Below are 18,109 nucleotides of genomic sequence, written 5' to 3'. Positions count from 1 at the left end.
AAACATAATATGGATACAGAGCATTTAATGAGTTATCAATCACTGGTGCTAATAAATGTCTAGCATAAGTTGTTAAATTAATAGAATAACATTTATATCACATCAGTTTCATTCTTGTGTCTCTAGCAATGATTTTTCCTTTTTTTCCTTTTTCTATAACTGTCATATACTAATTTATAGAAATAAAATATTAAAGAAAATAACAGTATGATTGTACAATATAACAAGTGTATGTTTTCTTGCACAGCAAAGATTCAACTGTACATAATGATTATAGTTAAGTCAAACATTCTTTAATTTGTACTTATATGTAATAAAAATATATTATATGATGTTTAAAATTGTTTATAATAAATAAAAATCTGGTGTTACAGCAATCGTAATAATACTTTCCTTTCATATTTTTTATCAATGAATTGACTCGAATTTTTCCCTTCAAAACCAACATCATGATGTGTGTCAGACATGAGTACAATGATTTAATTCTTTATATCACATATGCACACACATGTACAGACATAATATTATAATATTGTAATTATATACATCCATTTCTACATTATACACAATTTCAATTGTGTGAAAAATTATTTATAAAGCTAAATGGAACAAATAACACATTTAAATAATTAAAATTCTGAACTACGTGTTTTTTAAATATCAAAATATTCATTGTTAGATCTTAAAATTGAATTTGACATTTATATTTTCAACTCACACCATAATATATAATAGACAATTGTTTTCTAGACTAGAATCAACCACTTACTAACGTTTTTTTTTCTTCTTCAAATTACATAGACACATGTAAGATCATGTACATTATTCTATTTTCTTTGTTTAGCTTTAAATTAAAGCTGAAAACAACTAATAGCAAATTGTCTATATGACACATATACAAGAATTACCTATTTGCCCTTTTCTGCATAATATACATTTCTTAAATCAACTCCATAGCTAAAATTTTATTGTATACGAATATCACCCACTTTTAATAAACGTTTGAATAACATTTTTTATATCTTCCATTTCGCGTATCGTTGATACTCTGGTTCCAGATGCATTTTCAATTCTTCGAGTTCGTCAATTTCATCAGTATTAAAATCATATAAACTGTTATTTTCTTCAATATATTTTCTTCTTCTTTCTAATTCCATATCATCAACTTCTTCTTCTTCTTCTTCTTCCTCCTCTTCATCGGTATCGTTTGTCTTATTTTGTGCTACAAAACCATGTCAATAACATTTATTATCCAATTTTATACTTTCAATATTATTATAAAGAATGTTTGTAATTTATAGACAACATTTAGTACAGTAAAGTAAGTTTTTTCATTCCATATAATAAAAAAGAAATACTAAAATCTGATATATATTTTTTTTAATTATTAAGCTGCCCAAAGTATTAATGGTAATAATTAATTAATATGATTCTAGTATAAGCAATATGAAGTGTAGCAAATATTATAAGTAAATTGCAATAATACTGATTTACTTTACTGTATTACATAATATGGAATAAACATTTACTATAAATTTACAGAAGATATAAAATTTCTAAACAGAATTTCATTCTAATTTTCTAACACCTAGAAAATATATTGTTTTTATAAGTTAATTGGTAAATAAATTCAGCATTATATGGACAATGTAGAAAAGGAAATAAACAAAAATGAGATGAATATTTAAGGTATATTTTGGAGGATAATTAATATGATTTTATTAGTTAAACAGAAGTTATTGTAAGTGCAAGCGAGGCATAAGATAATGTTGAAATCAGCAGATAGAGAAAAAGCATTGCTTTTCAAATAAAATATGAAGTTCAATGTAACATTATTTATACAAACTTTATTATAATAAATAAATATATTTTTGTTTCTTAATAAATGCCTATTGTTCTATTTTCTTTTCTTTTTTTTACAAAACAATATATTTTATAAATTTACACTTTGAATATTAACAATTTTTAGTTTACCATATGAAATGTAATGAGGTGGAGAATATAGCAGTAAGAAATGGTTTGCACTGAATTGTTTCGTTCACTCTAAGCTGTAAATTAATGCTGAATGCCACAACATGTACTGATTTGAATTTCTTTAACAAAATTAATTTGTGCCATAGCGTAGAAAGCTTTTATTATTATTATTATTATTATTATGTATGAAAACAAAATTCATTCCCACCAAGGTCTTATTAAGATCAAATAAAAGATAAATAATAAAACAATTGTTTTGCATAATTACTCTGTATAGTAAAATATTTTTAATGCAATGTACATATGTTCCTTTAATATATTTTACTCACCTTGTTGCATGAATTACTGACGAAGACTCAGCAATTTTATTACTCTGATCAGAAATAATTTTAATTGTCTTATTGCTCGCTGTGTTCACTGTACTCGTTGAACACATAGTTGTGGCAACTGCACATTTGATTGCATTAAAATATTTATGAGCTGTCTCATTTGTGTCATCTGAATTTGTACATTTTAAAGGTTGAGTAGTAGCTGACTCAAAATTACCGAGCAAACGAATATTTTCTGAGGAATTATTCTGCGTATCATTTTTTTCTAACCAAGGCACATCTCTCTTCGAATGGACATTAGAATCTACTTTTACACACGTAGAAGAACATTCAGAATCAATTTTCGAATCTTCGCATTCTTGGAATTGTTGCTTGTGAAAATGCATACTTTGTTCAACGTTACCATTTACAGAAATATCGTTTTCAACGTTAATAAATTCATTATTTTTATGAAGATCCTCTGAAGTTTCAGACATAACATTCATAGATGCGTAAGATATTTGAGCTTGATTATAAAATGAAGTCTTTACTTTGATAGCATTGTCTGGCCAATCGTTGGAAGGAATATTTTCTTTATCCAAATTCCCATTTATTGAGATATCTGTTATGTGTCGTATCAGATCTCTAAGAACAGATCTATTAATGTTTGTCACATAAGTGTACGTTTTTGGTATAGGCATAACAATGTTTCCTTTTCTAACTGTACTAGTACTTTCCATAATAAAATTATTAACATCTGTTTTCTTTGTAATAAACATTTGTATCATTCTCTCGGTTACTGGTGCTCTTATATCTTTATAAAGTATCAAAGTACATAACTGTCTGTTATTATCATTATTAAAATCGAAATTAGTATCTTTACACGTACAATTTATATTTGATATCTTTCTTTCAGATGTACTATTTACAACAATTGCATCTTTCCAATGCGTACTATTATTTACACGAGATACATCTATTCTTTCTACTTCACTGCTTGGCATATTATGAACATCTGTAAAAACATTTTTATCCTTATTACTATCAAAACTATGCATTTCGACAACTTCGTTATTTAAACAATTATTAGAAGAATTTCTTTCTACGCTTCCTTTCAACATGTTTGAACTATATCCATGTTTTTCATCGCATACAAAGTATGCCTGATTATCATCCGTATTATTTACATTAAAAGTAGAATTATTTTCAACATTATCTTTCTCATCTAAATTTAATATTACTAAACTGTGCATTCTGTCTGATTTATTTACAGTATGCGTATCGTTGCTTACACCGTACATTATGCTACAAGATAAGGAATTGCTATCACTAGTAAAATTAATACTGTTTGTTAAAGTTTCATTACTCGCTTCATCTATCAATATGGAATCTACTTTCTCTAATGTTTCCATTATAGTATCTTTCTTTACATCACTTTTAACTGCTTTCAAAGCAGAATATTCAGGTATACCTATTGATTTAGGTACAGGTACAATCATTTTCTTATCTGAGACATGCTTCAATGATCTACTATTCACAATTTTATGACAGGTATCAATTACATTCGAAACTATGCAATTTGCAGTTAATATTATATTTTTATCAGCGATCCCAACAGGATACTTTGATCGTATGTCTTCTGGTACTAATTGATTATCTAGATCTGGAACGCTAATCTCTTGTTCTTTCAAATGTACGTTTAACTTTTCGCTCTCATTATTACATTCTTCTTTTGTATCAGTTAAATTACTGTCGTAATCCTTTTTCAGTAAAAAATCTACTTCCTTCGAGTAAGACTCGTTACTCTGTCTAGAATCATCTAAATTACCTTCAAACTTAAACGATGGAACCATGCTTGTTATGCTTTGCAAACTTGGCATTTGTGATAGATTGAAAAATCTTGTTGATTTATTTTTAAGCGACATCAAAGACGCCTCTGTTTCACGATTATAAATTTTATCTTTCTTGTCCTTTATGTAGTAATGAAATTTGTCTCCAAGCGTCATCATGCTGTTTATACTACCTTGTAAAGTATTTTTCGATTTCAGCTGATTAATAGGAGTTGAATCGGAAAAAAAGCAACTAGGATGTTGAAACAGCGCGAGTAGCTTTCCTAAATTAGAACTACTCTTTTGCATGTACGGATCATGTTTTGTTTGTGAATGTAATTGCATACTCTCGTCGAAAGAAGTATTCGCTAACTTTTCTGTCACATTATCTTTATCAATAGTTACCGATTGATCATCTACTATAGTACAGTTAGAATTTGTATCAGTTTTATTTATATTTACATTTGACATTGTTGCATTTCTCGTATCTTCATCATCATAATTTTCTACATTCTCTATACTTTTTGTCGGTATAATAGTTTCCAATTGAGTTGTAACAGTATTTTGATTATTCTGTACATCACAATATTCTTTATCTTCTATGGTAATAGAGCATATCTTGTCGTTCGATTTAGTTTTAATAGTTGCCGTAACAAAACATTCGTCTGCATTTAATTTGTCTACGTTAGAACGTTCTGGTATCAATGATGTACCAGTTTCATTGACTAATTGCGAATCTAAATAAGATACATCGTTGTTGGATGTATCTCGTAAGCTTTTGGCATTTTGATCGTTACTCGTTTTTGATTCAGATATAAATACATTATCAAGGTCATCCGAATCGATTGATTCGTCTGTGGTAATTTTGAAATTTATATCAATCGTATGATCAGTTGTTGTTGAAGTAACAACAGGTTTAGGTAAAGATACATTTGCTGATTCAACAACTGAAACACGAAATCTAGATGGCCCACTTGCAGAAGAAGTAACATAGGTAGGTGATGATCCAAGGGATGAAAGAACTGGTGACGAAGATACTGAGGGATCTGCAGAACGTGAAGTTTCTGGTACCCGAGACACCACAAATCGGCTTCGCGAAGGACTCGGTATTGGGCTAACTACAGGTGAAGAAGATGGACTAGGAATCGGTGAACGAAGACGACCTCCATTAATACGTTTTGGTTCGAGCATTGACCGTCCAGATTCGTCTTTTTGTATCGAAATCTTGGATGATAAAGAACATGGCAGTGTTTGACAAGTAAGCGAAATTTTACGGGAGATTTTACTACAGAATCTGCTATGAAATGAACTTTGAAAACCTTCGGAATTTTCTTCTAAAGTATGCATTTGCTCGTTGTTTGTACAACAGCTTCGAATTTCAGCTACTAACTGCATGTACTGATGCAAGGTCTGGGTTAGATCAACCTATTATTAACATAAAGAAAAAAAAGTTAATAATATGTAACTTAATCTTTTAATATTTATTTATTAGATGTACAAATTAATTCGGTACCTTTAATATTACACTTTCTTAGTTATTATTTTAAATTCGAATATTTTCCCGCGCTTTTGCGAATTTGAAAAATGGCGCGAAAATATGATATCGATAACGATAAATTCAATAATTGTTGTTACTATAACTTCTTAAAAATAAGACATTAATTTAAAAAAGCAAAGGCACCGAATTAATTTCTACGCCTAATATATAGATATAATGAACTTATTTACTTACTATTTTCGTATTAGGTTCATCGTCCAAATCAATTTTAGTAATACTTTTATTGTTTTGCATAGCAGAACAAAGAGCCTGCATCCCAGTTAATTGAATATTATTATTTCGTAAATCTATCCTCTAAAATAATAAAAAAGACAAATATTTAATAGAAATTAATTTGTAACTCCTTCATAATAATTTTAAACATCCTTCATATTTACTTGTAGAATCTGATTTATTTCAATTATCTCGGATAATGTGACAATTCCATCGCATGTAAGATCGGTTGCCTGTATTCCCAATTGTAATAAGATACGGTTTTTTTTCAATGCGTCTTTTATAACAAATAATAATTCATCGGTCAACATATTTTTTCCAATGTTCAATGTTTCTAATGTTTTAGACAATGCCTATACACACATACACATACACAAATAGCATTAATGTTACATAATTACAATATATACATATAAAAGAAAATGAATTATTATAACAATATAGAAAATTACATACTATAATACGTGCGAAGTAAGGAGATGATTTTTTTGTAAGTTGGTTATTCCATAATACCAATATATTTAAACCTTTACCACTCTTATCTTCATTTATTTGGTTGATGAGACCCTCTAACATATCACGTACACCATCATCTTGGATGATGTTGTTACTAGAAGAAAGATATAATAATGCAGAATAAATTATGTAAAATGTTATTAAACATTCGTTGAAGATGATAAAGATTTTTTTATTGATTCTTAATTGTTTTCTCACTTTAATATTATTTTTTATCTGTACATACCTAACATCAAGTAGTTGTATATGATTATTTAACCTAAGAAGAGAACCAAGCTGTATTGCATCATATAAATTTAAATTATTGTCAGCTAAATAAAGTTCTCTTATTCCAGTGTTCATTTTTAATGCTGAAACTATTAGAAGAAACATACCATTACTTTGTTAAAAATTTTCTTTATTCATTGGAAATGATTTACAAGTACTTAATTTTTTATACATCAAAATAGTATTTACAGCTTTAGTTATCGACAGTTTAAGAAAACCACCTTTTTAAAATTTTCTAAATAAAACCATATTATAAAACCGATACAAAGTCCGCAATAGGAATTAAATCATACAGACCCGTAGAGAGGGACATCCGCAACATCTATATTTACTTCCTTGAAGCCTTCATCTAATTTTGTCTCCATTATTTTGAGTTTGTCCGGTGCAAAACATCATGGTTTGCAAGAAACGGACAGACTCATCCTGGTATGGGTGGATAGTTAGGTGAGGACTTGCGAGAAAGTACTTGGGTGTAGATGCTACGGATGTCCCTCTAATAGGGAATGCGGTATGCAATAGTTTTAATAAATCTTTAACATAAATTGTATATATTTAAAAGTATCATATAAAAAGCGTAAATTATTAAAACGGTCTATTTGTTTCATACCTATTCGTATATATTTTACGTATATTAAATATATATTTAATATTTTTCATTACCTTAATGTTTATACATAGAGATGAATCGTTCATAACTACATATCAGATAATTATTCTAAAGTGAAAAATAAAGCTAACAAAATGTATCACATGATAAATACCTAGTGTGATGATACATCTCCCTGAAAGCCCACAATTTTCTAATTTAAGCACATGTAGATGGCAGACTAATGGTAATGACCGACTCAAGATATTCATGTATTGTTCATTAAGTGTTATATCCTTAGCTTCAAGATGTTCTAAACATTGGGTCTAGACAAATAACAGTTGTATTAATTATGTACCGAATAATGAACAAATAAACTGCAAACACACATTTAATATCATTTTTACTTTTGATATTCCCATTAGTTACCCAATGTATAATAATTAATGAAATAATTTACAGATTATATTTAAAACTAACAGGTGCCTCTTTGTTAACAAAACATATATTACGTATACCTTTCTTATCATATTTGAACATGCTTGCCAACCATGAATTCCAATGTTTTGATTAGATGAAATATTTAAGTGTTTTGCAGATTCATAATATTCTATCGTATCAAATAATATCACAGCAGTCTACAATAAGAAAAAGTGATAAATAACATTGAACAACATTAGAGTAATTTTATGAGAAAATTATAAATTGAAGGATATACCTCGTCATTCAAAAATGTGGCTTCTAAATCAACTTTATTAAACTGAACTCTTTTAAAAATTTCTTCTAACGTTTCTGCATGATTAATATTCAATTTCTGTCCTTTTAAATTTAGTTCTTCATTTCGTGCTTTAGATATATCTAAAGTCTGTGTAGAAAATTGTTATGATTTTATGAGCTTTTATTAATATATATTCAACACTGTTTTGTCTAATTTGATATTAGACAAAAAATACTGAAACAAATATATTTTTACCTCTAGCTGACTTATAACAGTTTCCAGAGACTCTGCATTATGTTTTATACAGGATTCTTTGTATGCCAAGATTAAATCTTCAAGATTCACATTTTCAGCTGTAAACAATTAATCAGTATATCATTAGAATATTGAAAATCTTATAAATATTAAGAGGTAAATGACTTAGAAATGATGTTTTGCGAAAACTGTAGAATATATATATATATACTCAAACCTATTCAATAAAATATAGCTAATCATATATAATATTAAAAACTTGATTCTGAACTTCAGTTTATATTTATTTTTATAAATATATAATCTTTTTTAACACGTTCGCTGCGGTGTTCATTGGTGACTCACCAAGTTTTTCATTTGTAGCAATGACTTGATCATTAATTAGTCTTTATATTTCCATCGAATGTTCACCTCGCTATCACAAGAAAGCAAGTTGATAAATTTGACCCTGGAAGCAGAGGATCAAGACGAAATCAACTCTTCATTTTTCTCTTAGAACCATAGCCAAATATTTACTCGCATTTTGTTATGGTACGAATCAAGTATGCTTTATTAAGAATATGAAATGTATGTTTAAAAAAATCAATTTTCTTTTTAATACCTAAGAATTTCTTTTTATTTAGAAAACTAGCTTCCACTTTTTTCATATGTATATTTCCACAGAGAACGTATTAATACAGCAATGTAAATAAAGTGTTTAAATTTTATATAAAAATTATCAAGATATTAAAATACTTTCGTGTATCATAAATTTATCTTAAAAAATAATATATTTAATTCTCATTGCATTGATACATGAATTTGAAGAAAGAAAAGAACTAATAATAAAATATAAACTGGAGAATATTAAAAAGTGTTTGATGGAAAACGATATTAAATGCTTTCTTCTTAATTATTAAATTAGAGCTAAAAAATATATTTCAAGAACAACTTACAGGTTAATTATATACAGTACATACTTTAATATTGCATCAAACTTATAATTAGTATATGGTTCGCATTGTGAAATCTTAAATGTTCTGTATTTGGCATGACCTATAAAAAACCTAATAGCTTAGTAATACATTATCCACTATGCAAATAAATAATTACCAAAATGCTATTGCCAAGTTGTATTATTGATAAATTATTAAATAGGACATGTTTGAGAAGTTTAAATGTACAAATATACAAATGCATAATGTAACACATATAATTAAAGAAATATATAATAATAACAACTACACTGGACATAAGATAATCTAAACATAAGTAAGAATATTAAATATATAAAATACAAATTAATTAACCTAATCAAATACAATATTCAATACACCTTCTATAAATATATTTGCGTAGATATTACATTTCATAAATGACAATAGATACATTTGTTTTACAATGTTTTTTACAATGAATAATAACAATAATCAAATACTATAAGTAAAGAAAAAGTATATACATAATTTCAACTGAATGAAAAATAACTATATATATATATAGCATGAATTCTGAATTTAATTAATTATTTACAACATAGTAGATAATAATGTAACTTTGGATAAAGTTGTAATGAATGATAATAAATTAAAAAAAAAAAAAATGCAGATGTTAATAAAATTACAAACCTTGCACAGACACGTTAATAAAAGAACTAATATTTACTTTGATTTCTATAAATTACAATGTAACAGTCCTAATTTTTTAACCATGAACATTCGTTAGCTGTACCTGAAGATAAAGTACCGATCTTAAAAACTGATCGGATAAAAATTGCACAACTGAATGAAGAGAAGTAAATGAATAAAGTGGAGTTGTGGCGATAAATGAGTGTAAAACTGATGATGCAAGGACGAAGACATTATTCTCACCGAGTTTCCATGGATTGGCCGGTTCCAAATATCCCGTAACCAAGAGATTGTCATTTGTCGGAAAACTGACACGCCGCGGTAACTTTCTTTTGCTTAAAGCCAAAGAACTTCGTAATTTTTTTCCATCAATTAATATATAAGGCGATAGCGGAACATTGCCTATACCGAATCGTGGTCTTCTGGTAGTATGAGATATCGTTCTTGGAGGAAGTTTCTCAGGATCGACCTCGTTTTTCAAGGTCGTAAGCGAATTCTCGCAGATCTGTCCTGCTGAATCCGCTTCTCCACTCATATTCAACAAATTTCGAACATATTTTATTAATTAAAATTTACTTCACGTACGTACGCATATGCATGCACACACACACACACCACACAATATGTCAACGCGACTGTTCGAACAATCGTTAACGCGCGTACCGAAGCAAACATCAGCTACCCGTATACTACGTCCGCCATGTTCATTACTGTTCAACAAGTCAACAACTATAAAACTTAATGCAACTAGAGAAATCTATAAGTTACATTTTAAATAATCAAATACTATGATATATTATTACTCCTTTCTTTAAACAATTTTTTATATACATCAATTTTTAAATAAAATAATTGGAAATCATCAGCAATAAAATAATTACAAAACTATACCATTAATGTCTATATCTATGTATACAATTAGGTTCTATATACATTAATAGTTTATGTAACATATAATAATAATTATATATTTATGTAACATTACATTTGTAATATTAAATCTACACATGAAATACTTCAATCACCATACATGATGTATGACTTTCAATGAAATGAAATTCAATTTAGAATATTTAAATTCACATAATTATACTGCGTATAAAATTTCTGACAATTATTGTATCTAGAAATTGTATTTTATTGTTTTTCTTTTTTCTTTTTTATAACGATATTTCAAAAAATTATTGAAGAGAAACGAAGATAGATATATATGTACATCTTTTTCATTATATGTCACGACGTCACGACTCTTCTCCATTCAATTCTGACAGGGAAAATTCCTTGTATGGTTAAACTGGAAAGGCAGTAGTAACAACAATTTTGTTAAAAAGAAATTAATGATTTTATCAATGTATGTAATAATAACTGATTCTAATTGTATTTATTTATCTTTTACTAATATTAATAAGTAAAATTGTATATATGTTAAGTTTGTATCATGTAACCTATACATTAATAAAAATTATAATTTTCATTGAAGATGGAGGCGGTGTTGCAACAAAAAGTAATAGAGGCAACGCAATGCGTTGAAAAACAATTGGATGCTGAAATAGAAAAATTAGATAATTTGGATATCAGCGATATTGAAAAATTACGTGAGCAACGTTTAAAAAAATTGAAGTTACTTCAACAACAAAAGCAGAACTGGCTGTCATTGGTAAAATGTTTTTTAGATTATTTTAACACTATAAAATTGTTAATTATCATAAATTTATAATTGTACTATGATTGTAGGGTCACGGGGAATATTCAGAATTACAGGATGAAAAAGAATTTTTTGAAATATCAAAAAAGTCTGAGAATATCGTCTGTTTATTCTACAAAGATGATTCTGAAAGAAGCAAAATAGTAGATCATCATTTTAAAATTCTTGCAAAGAAACATATAGAAGCAAAATTTTGTAAATTAAATGTAATGCGATGCCCATTTTTGACCGGTGAGTTGACGCCGCGTGTTTAACTTTTAAGATGTAAATATTAAAAATATTAATCTAAATCGGGCATTTTCAGAACGATTAAGGATCAAAATTATCCCTACAATAGCCATTATTGTAAATGGGAAAACTAAAGATTACATTGTGGGATTTACCGATTTAGGGAATCGTGATGATTTTTCAACAGAAACGTTAGAGCTCCGAATTTCACTTGCGGGTGCAATTACAGTCGAGGATAACTGTCCGTCGGAAACTAGTAAAAAACGATGGTTATCATACACCCCAAAGTCCAAAACTATTAGAGGACCTAATGATTCAAATTCTGATGATTCTGATGATGATTAATGAATAAGATAATTTCACAGTATTGCACGCTATACTCATTAAATTATTCCCTGTTATTCGTATTCTGAGTTTTTATCTCTGCAAGTTTAATTAATGAAAATTCATGAGCATTAAACAAATAATGGTAAAATAGATTTATTAATAATATTACTATATTTTGTGTTTTGTTGTATTCTTTTACTATTTTATAAATTGCTATAAAAGTATTAAACTATTCTGAGTGTGTTTTTGGTATCTTTCAATATCTTTTCCTTTTACATGAAATAAAAGAGCTTGTAAGTATTTTACCTCTTTATTAAACGGTTGTAAAGATTCACGTTTTATAACATTTATAATGTATATAATTGTAAATTGGACAATGTGATATGTTACAATGAAATTTAATGTAGGAATGAAAAATACAGTATTTTTATTGTTTATATTTGTATTTTCTTACGTAATTTTATAAAAATATCGAAAAATTCAAGCAGAAATTAATTTTAAAGAGGAACAAATAATATATGCTTTAATTAAACAGTTTATTGTAATATTTTATAATAAAAAAACATAAGCATTTTGTTTTTAAAGTAATCACTATACATTTACACAATCTTTAAGGAAACTATATAAAAATAATAACAGTAAATAAATATGAAAGAATTATAGCACTGAATTAATATTATATTTTAATTTTATGCTATAAAAGAGTGAAGTATGGACTTCTGGTATCTCCGAAAATGATTATTTATTTGATTTAAATCTATTTAATCATCTTTTATTAAATTTTAATTTGATTAGTCTTTAAATACATACAGCCATTCATGAAAGAATAAATAATTTACCACGTCACTTTTAATTTTATGGTAAATTGAATTTAAAGCAAACTATAACTACGACTATATTTTACTATCATTGCTTTAAATGACAATTATTACTTATGTACACATAATTTTTTACATTTACATACAAGAAATCCATGATTTAAACTTCATAGTAGATTAAATATGAATTGAATGTATAGTGGAGAAATATTCTATTTTTTACGTTTGTACTACATACTTAAGGACTAATTGTTAATGTTAATACTATGCAATATATCACAGAGATAATTTTGCACACCTTATTAGCTTCCATATATACATACTGAAATAGAAATAATATTTATGCGATTACTGTGCAATACGAGTTATTTTTCAATATTATTTAGAAAATAGAGAAAAAGATAGATGAAAAAGAAATGAAAATAATACTGTATTCATACAAACTATAAGAATTATATAAATTACCTTATAATGCCCCTGTTCATGAATTATTTCAAATATTTCACAATTGAATAATTTTCTTATGATATTACGTTAATATATTATGTAATATTTAGAAACTTTTCTGTTTTTTGTTTTTTTGTTTTTGTTTACATAAAAGTAGAAGTGTAAGAAAAACATGCGTAATCATTATTATAAAAAATATAAATATTTACTTGTGTAAAATATAAAAATATATATTCTAAAACACATACGACATAGCAATTCGACTTTATTTGAATTACATGTTCAATGTGTGTTTTATTACATATTCATTATTCTTTGAAAAATGAAATGTTAATATATTATGTAAGAAATGCAGTTACATGGTTTAATGTAATTTAACATAAACGATTTAAATGTCCAATCTCATAGTTGCATTTTTTCTTTTGTAAACACAGACCTATTACATGTAGTATTTAGAAACATTTATAACAAATGATATTGGTAAATGAAAAAAACGTAAAATCGCATTATACAGTGAATATAAAACAAAATATTTCTTGCTGTTTTTTTACATAAAAATTATGTTGTATTATTTATTACTACAGTATTAAGTAAATAACGTAATTATATATAAAAGTAATGATTTTTAAATACATATTACTAAAGTGAACATAATTACACTTTGTACACCCCTCTTCTAAGGTTTATTTTTTCAACTAAATTGCATTAAGCAAGAAGTTTTGCTTTAATTTTGTCGATTTAGTTTAAATTATATTGTTGTTTGAACATAAATTCAAAAATGCATTAGATATATCATCCATGGTGTGTAAATACATACTATATCTTTTTTATATCGTTTTTAATTATTAATATAGTCTGAAGGACGTGAAATTATTTAAGTAATAAAAGTTGTTTTGGTTAGGAAATGCATACTGATTACAAGAAAGTCTAAAAAAGACAAATGGAACGTAAAATTATTTTCTCACTATGATACTTATTAATATTTAGAATTGAATCAGCTAGCTTAACTAGGTTGTATAAGAGGATACTGTTAATTTTGTTCATTATCAAAAAACTGTATATTCACATAATTAATGTAATCTTACATTTCTCGAAGGAAAATAATATTTTAATACTAAGATAAAATTAAACTTTGATTCTTTTTCACTTAAGATCTATGTTACTTGGTAAATGAATAGGTTGCGAAAGATTACAATCAATATATTCACATTATTTTAACAACTTATATATTATTTTGTTCTCAGTAATGAAAACAAATTTGACCAGCCAGTTTAAGTAATGCGTCAATTTAACTCACTGTACATATTTTGATGTTTGATAAAGTCATAGAAGTATATGCCTTCTACCTTTAATACGATTTACCAAGTTGCATATTTTAAGTGCTGGTCCAAGTTTCAGTCCCATATACTTCATCATCATGTCAGAATTCAAAAGTAGGAGAGCTTTCCCATCAATTTCCTGAAAACATTTACTTTCATTAGCTGCAATATAAATTTTTTAATTAATCATCTGTCCATAAATAAATGACTAAGCATATTAACATACATGCTTTCTAAATAGATCTGCATGCTGTCCTAATGCAGGGTCGGTAACACCTATATAATGTATTACATCTTCGATTGTCCATTCTGCTGGTTCTGCAGAAGGCGTGCGATTTATGGAACTTTCAGACTGGGTAGTAGATGTTGCTGCTTCAAGTTCTAATTATAACAATAATCCTCTTTTCATTTTGAATAAATCAGTTATGTACTAACAATAAGTTTTGATGAGTAAATAGAAGGGTATATTGAAAAAAATGGGCATCTTATTTTGTAACTTGTAAATACAGGGTATCTCCCGGAAATGGGGGGTTGCTGGGGTGATTCTGAACAACTTGTTCCTTTACCAAAATGTCGTTTGAAGCTTCGTTTTTGAATTATTAACGAAAAACACTGGCCAATCAGAGCGCACGCTCAGCCACGGGAGCGTTGGCTCTGAACCGCGCTCGGTCGTGAACAAACGCATTGGCACAGCGTGCGACAAATATTACATTGTCTTAACCCATTATCCGCCAATGTTCCATTTTTGGGACACATTTTCAAATTTTTTTTCTTTTAATAACTTTAATAACTTTTGAAAGAAAAAATTTAAAAATGTGTCCCAAAAATGAGACATTGGCGGATAATGGGTTAAATTATGAACAATGTGCAATTATTCGTTATTCATGAATAACCCACGCTGCGCCAATGCGTTTGTTCACGACCGAGCGCGGTTCAGAGCCAACGCTCTCGTGGTTGAGCGCGCGCTTTGATTGGCCAGTGTTTTTCGTTAATAATTCAAAAACGAAGATTCAAACGACATTTTGGTAAAGGAAAAAGTTGTTCAGAATCACCCCAGCAACCCCCCATTTCCGGGAGTTACGCGAGTACCGAGACACCCTGTACATCTACCTGGAACGGATTTTCGTGGTTGTTTCGCAGCCGTTGGCGATGACAAGGTAGAGTTATCCAATTGCATACTATTCTCTATAGTATGTGATTTGGTATTAGCTGTACTAGTATCAGGTTCTGTAGCTGGTTGCGGAGGAGCGCTCGAACCTGCAGGGCTCACTAACGCAACAGCTGGTTCTCCGTTAGTACCAGCACCAGATACTGCCATTACCGGTAAGATATTACTAGTTCTTGACTTAAATCTATTAGGCCCTGTTGCTATAAACAGTCGCATATATAAATTTGATGAAATACTAACATAATATTGTCAGTTGACAAACACATAGTTTAATATTTTATACTTTTTCTTACATTTCTGTCTCGGTGGTTGCAACGGATGACCACTTTTAAAACACCATCCAGCAGGAAAAATATCTCTAGAGTCGAAACGACACCAATAATCGAATGCTCCTCGCCAACCATCAAACGTAATATGTATCATATCATCTTTAACAGCACCAACAGTTGCTGTACATATAAGTTGCGGATTCTTTTTATCTATGGCTTCTAGTTTATGTCCAACTTCGAACATATTAGAGCGTGGCGTTTTTGGTTCGCGTTTAAATACTTTCGCGGGTGCCATTTCTGCGCCGTTCAATGTTTTTAAAAGAAACATTGGCCAACTGGAAGCATTCATTCGGAAGCCTAACGGAGGTTGTAACATCCCGCCAGATTTTTCACAATGACCGATCGGATGAATCTCGTTGCTGTCGACTAAACGCCAGAAATCATTTTTGTTATCCGAACCGTCCAACCTTAATCTTAGGCGAGGACCAAGGACACCAACAACTGTTGCGATACACGTTGACGTTAAATTGCGAGGGTCCAGAGCTTCTAACTTCATGCCCATTTTAAACTCGTTAGTCGGCGGAACTTCGTGCTAAAACAGAATTTCTTTTAATGGAAGTTTCATTTTTATGTTACCGATGTAATATACCTGTTTAAAACATTCAACAGGTGCTGCTTGACTATTTGTTTCTTTCAAATAAAGATCCCAATCAAATGTTTGGTATGTCTCGTATTGAAACGGGCCGGTAGACGTTGATGGAGGATGAGATATATTTGTATGATTTGTACTGGTGAAAGATTGAGTTGTAGATGGGACATTATTTCCACTTATTAATCCAGACGGAGTGAGAGACGGTGAAGGTGACGAGTGGTCCCTATTATCTGGCGAATAAAAATTGGTTGTTAACAGAACTATAACGCTACATAATGTTTTACATTAATATTTTCTTTCATTACTTTTAAATTTCAATAAGTTACTAACTTTTCTTCATATCCACTTGTCCTTCCCTTTTTTGATGTTTATTTAAGCAAAATGAAGAACAAAAATCCTTTGTTGGCCCATCTTTTTGTTCTAATCTCACTGGCGTGCCTCTGATAACATTGTCACATTGAACGCAAGCACCTCGTACATAAGCTTTGCGAAATTCAGACAAACATGTTTCTGAACAAAATTCTTTTTTTCCATGCTGCGTCGGAAGAACATATTTTAAAGGTTGTTTAGTTTCCCCGCACCATGTACAGGAATTTTTTGATTTTGGTGGTCTTCCAGGACCTGTATTTAAAAGTTTTTTGTATTTTAAACATGATACAATATAATGCACATAATATTAAATACTTATTGAAACGATCAGTTTATATTTATCAGATAAATGAATAGAAAATAGAGAAAATAGTGTAAAATACAAGGTTACTTTGAGCTATAATAATTGTGTACCTCGCATTTTGCTTGGTGTAGACGACATAATTCTTCATGGAAAGACGGTAAATTGATACTAAAACTTACTGCATAACAATACTAGTTTAATTTAATAATTAGGGACATCTTTGCGTCCATTAATAAAATAAATTTTGGAAGCACAATTAAGTTTTACATTGAATAAGCTTCACTTCTGTGTAACTTATGAGTACGTTACAATTAAGCTCGTACAGCATACGACAGTTTTTTACAAATTTTCGAATCAATCGAAATTTAATAATCTTTTGATAAGTATTTCATCACAATCAAAATAATATATTCCGTATCAAAAGTTATTGTGTCAAGCCGCCATATTGCTTTGATTTGGCCGCGCAATCCTTAGATAAAAAAGCAATAGAAAGGATTCACTATATTCTGCCATATAATTAAGCATCGATATTTATTTATTCAAAATATAAAACATTTGCTCTCATAGAATTGATCATAAATGATGATAACAAGCATTTTTCAATAAAATGAAGTAATAAAACTATAATGGTTGTTTCTCTAGTTTTTTCCGTCGTATCTAGTGTTTTGATCA

The 18,109-nt window shown here is 28.6% G+C and overlaps 3 protein-coding genes across 3 annotated transcripts; 1 reads left to right on the top strand and 2 right to left on the bottom strand.

Moving 5' to 3' along the window:
* Nucleotides 1-1,144: 1,144 nt before the first annotated feature.
* Nucleotides 1,145-10,694, bottom strand: LOC114879497. Its single transcript, XM_029194470.2, has 11 exons — nt 10,075-10,694; nt 8,225-8,322; nt 7,970-8,116; nt 7,770-7,889; nt 7,427-7,577; nt 6,625-6,754; nt 6,339-6,492; nt 6,047-6,235; nt 5,844-5,963; nt 2,304-5,536; nt 1,145-1,222 (listed from the first exon to the last, which is right to left on the bottom strand). The coding sequence occupies exons 1-11, from the start codon at nt 10,364-10,366 to the stop codon at nt 1,213-1,215; spliced, it is 4,644 nt and encodes a 1,547-aa protein (XP_029050303.2). The 5' UTR covers nt 10,367-10,694; the 3' UTR covers nt 1,145-1,212.
* Nucleotides 10,695-10,991: 297 nt separating this feature from the next.
* LOC114879499 (thioredoxin domain-containing protein 9) lies at nt 10,992-12,336 on the top strand. Its single transcript, XM_029194473.2, has 4 exons — nt 10,992-11,182; nt 11,312-11,488; nt 11,566-11,767; nt 11,841-12,336. The coding sequence occupies exons 2-4, from the start codon at nt 11,312-11,314 to the stop codon at nt 12,107-12,109; spliced, it is 648 nt and encodes a 215-aa protein (XP_029050306.1). The 5' UTR covers nt 10,992-11,182; the 3' UTR covers nt 12,110-12,336.
* A 511-nt stretch (nt 12,337-12,847) lies between these two features.
* On the bottom strand, nt 12,848-17,983 carry LOC114879498 (polycomb protein Scm). Its single transcript, XM_029194471.2, has 7 exons — nt 17,548-17,983; nt 17,095-17,385; nt 16,762-16,994; nt 16,137-16,704; nt 15,786-16,043; nt 14,902-15,056; nt 12,848-14,814 (listed from the first exon to the last, which is right to left on the bottom strand). The coding sequence occupies exons 1-7, from the start codon at nt 17,573-17,575 to the stop codon at nt 14,680-14,682; spliced, it is 1,668 nt and encodes a 555-aa protein (XP_029050304.1). The 5' UTR covers nt 17,576-17,983; the 3' UTR covers nt 12,848-14,679.
* Nucleotides 17,984-18,109: the final 126 nt, after the last annotated feature.

This window comes from Osmia bicornis, chromosome 16 (genome assembly GCF_907164935.1).
Source record: "Osmia bicornis bicornis chromosome 16, iOsmBic2.1, whole genome shotgun sequence".
Taxonomy (NCBI): domain Eukaryota; kingdom Metazoa; phylum Arthropoda; class Insecta; order Hymenoptera; family Megachilidae; genus Osmia; species Osmia bicornis.
The sequence above is the reverse complement of the archived record's forward strand: the minus strand, read 5'-3'. Positions and strand labels throughout refer to the sequence as shown.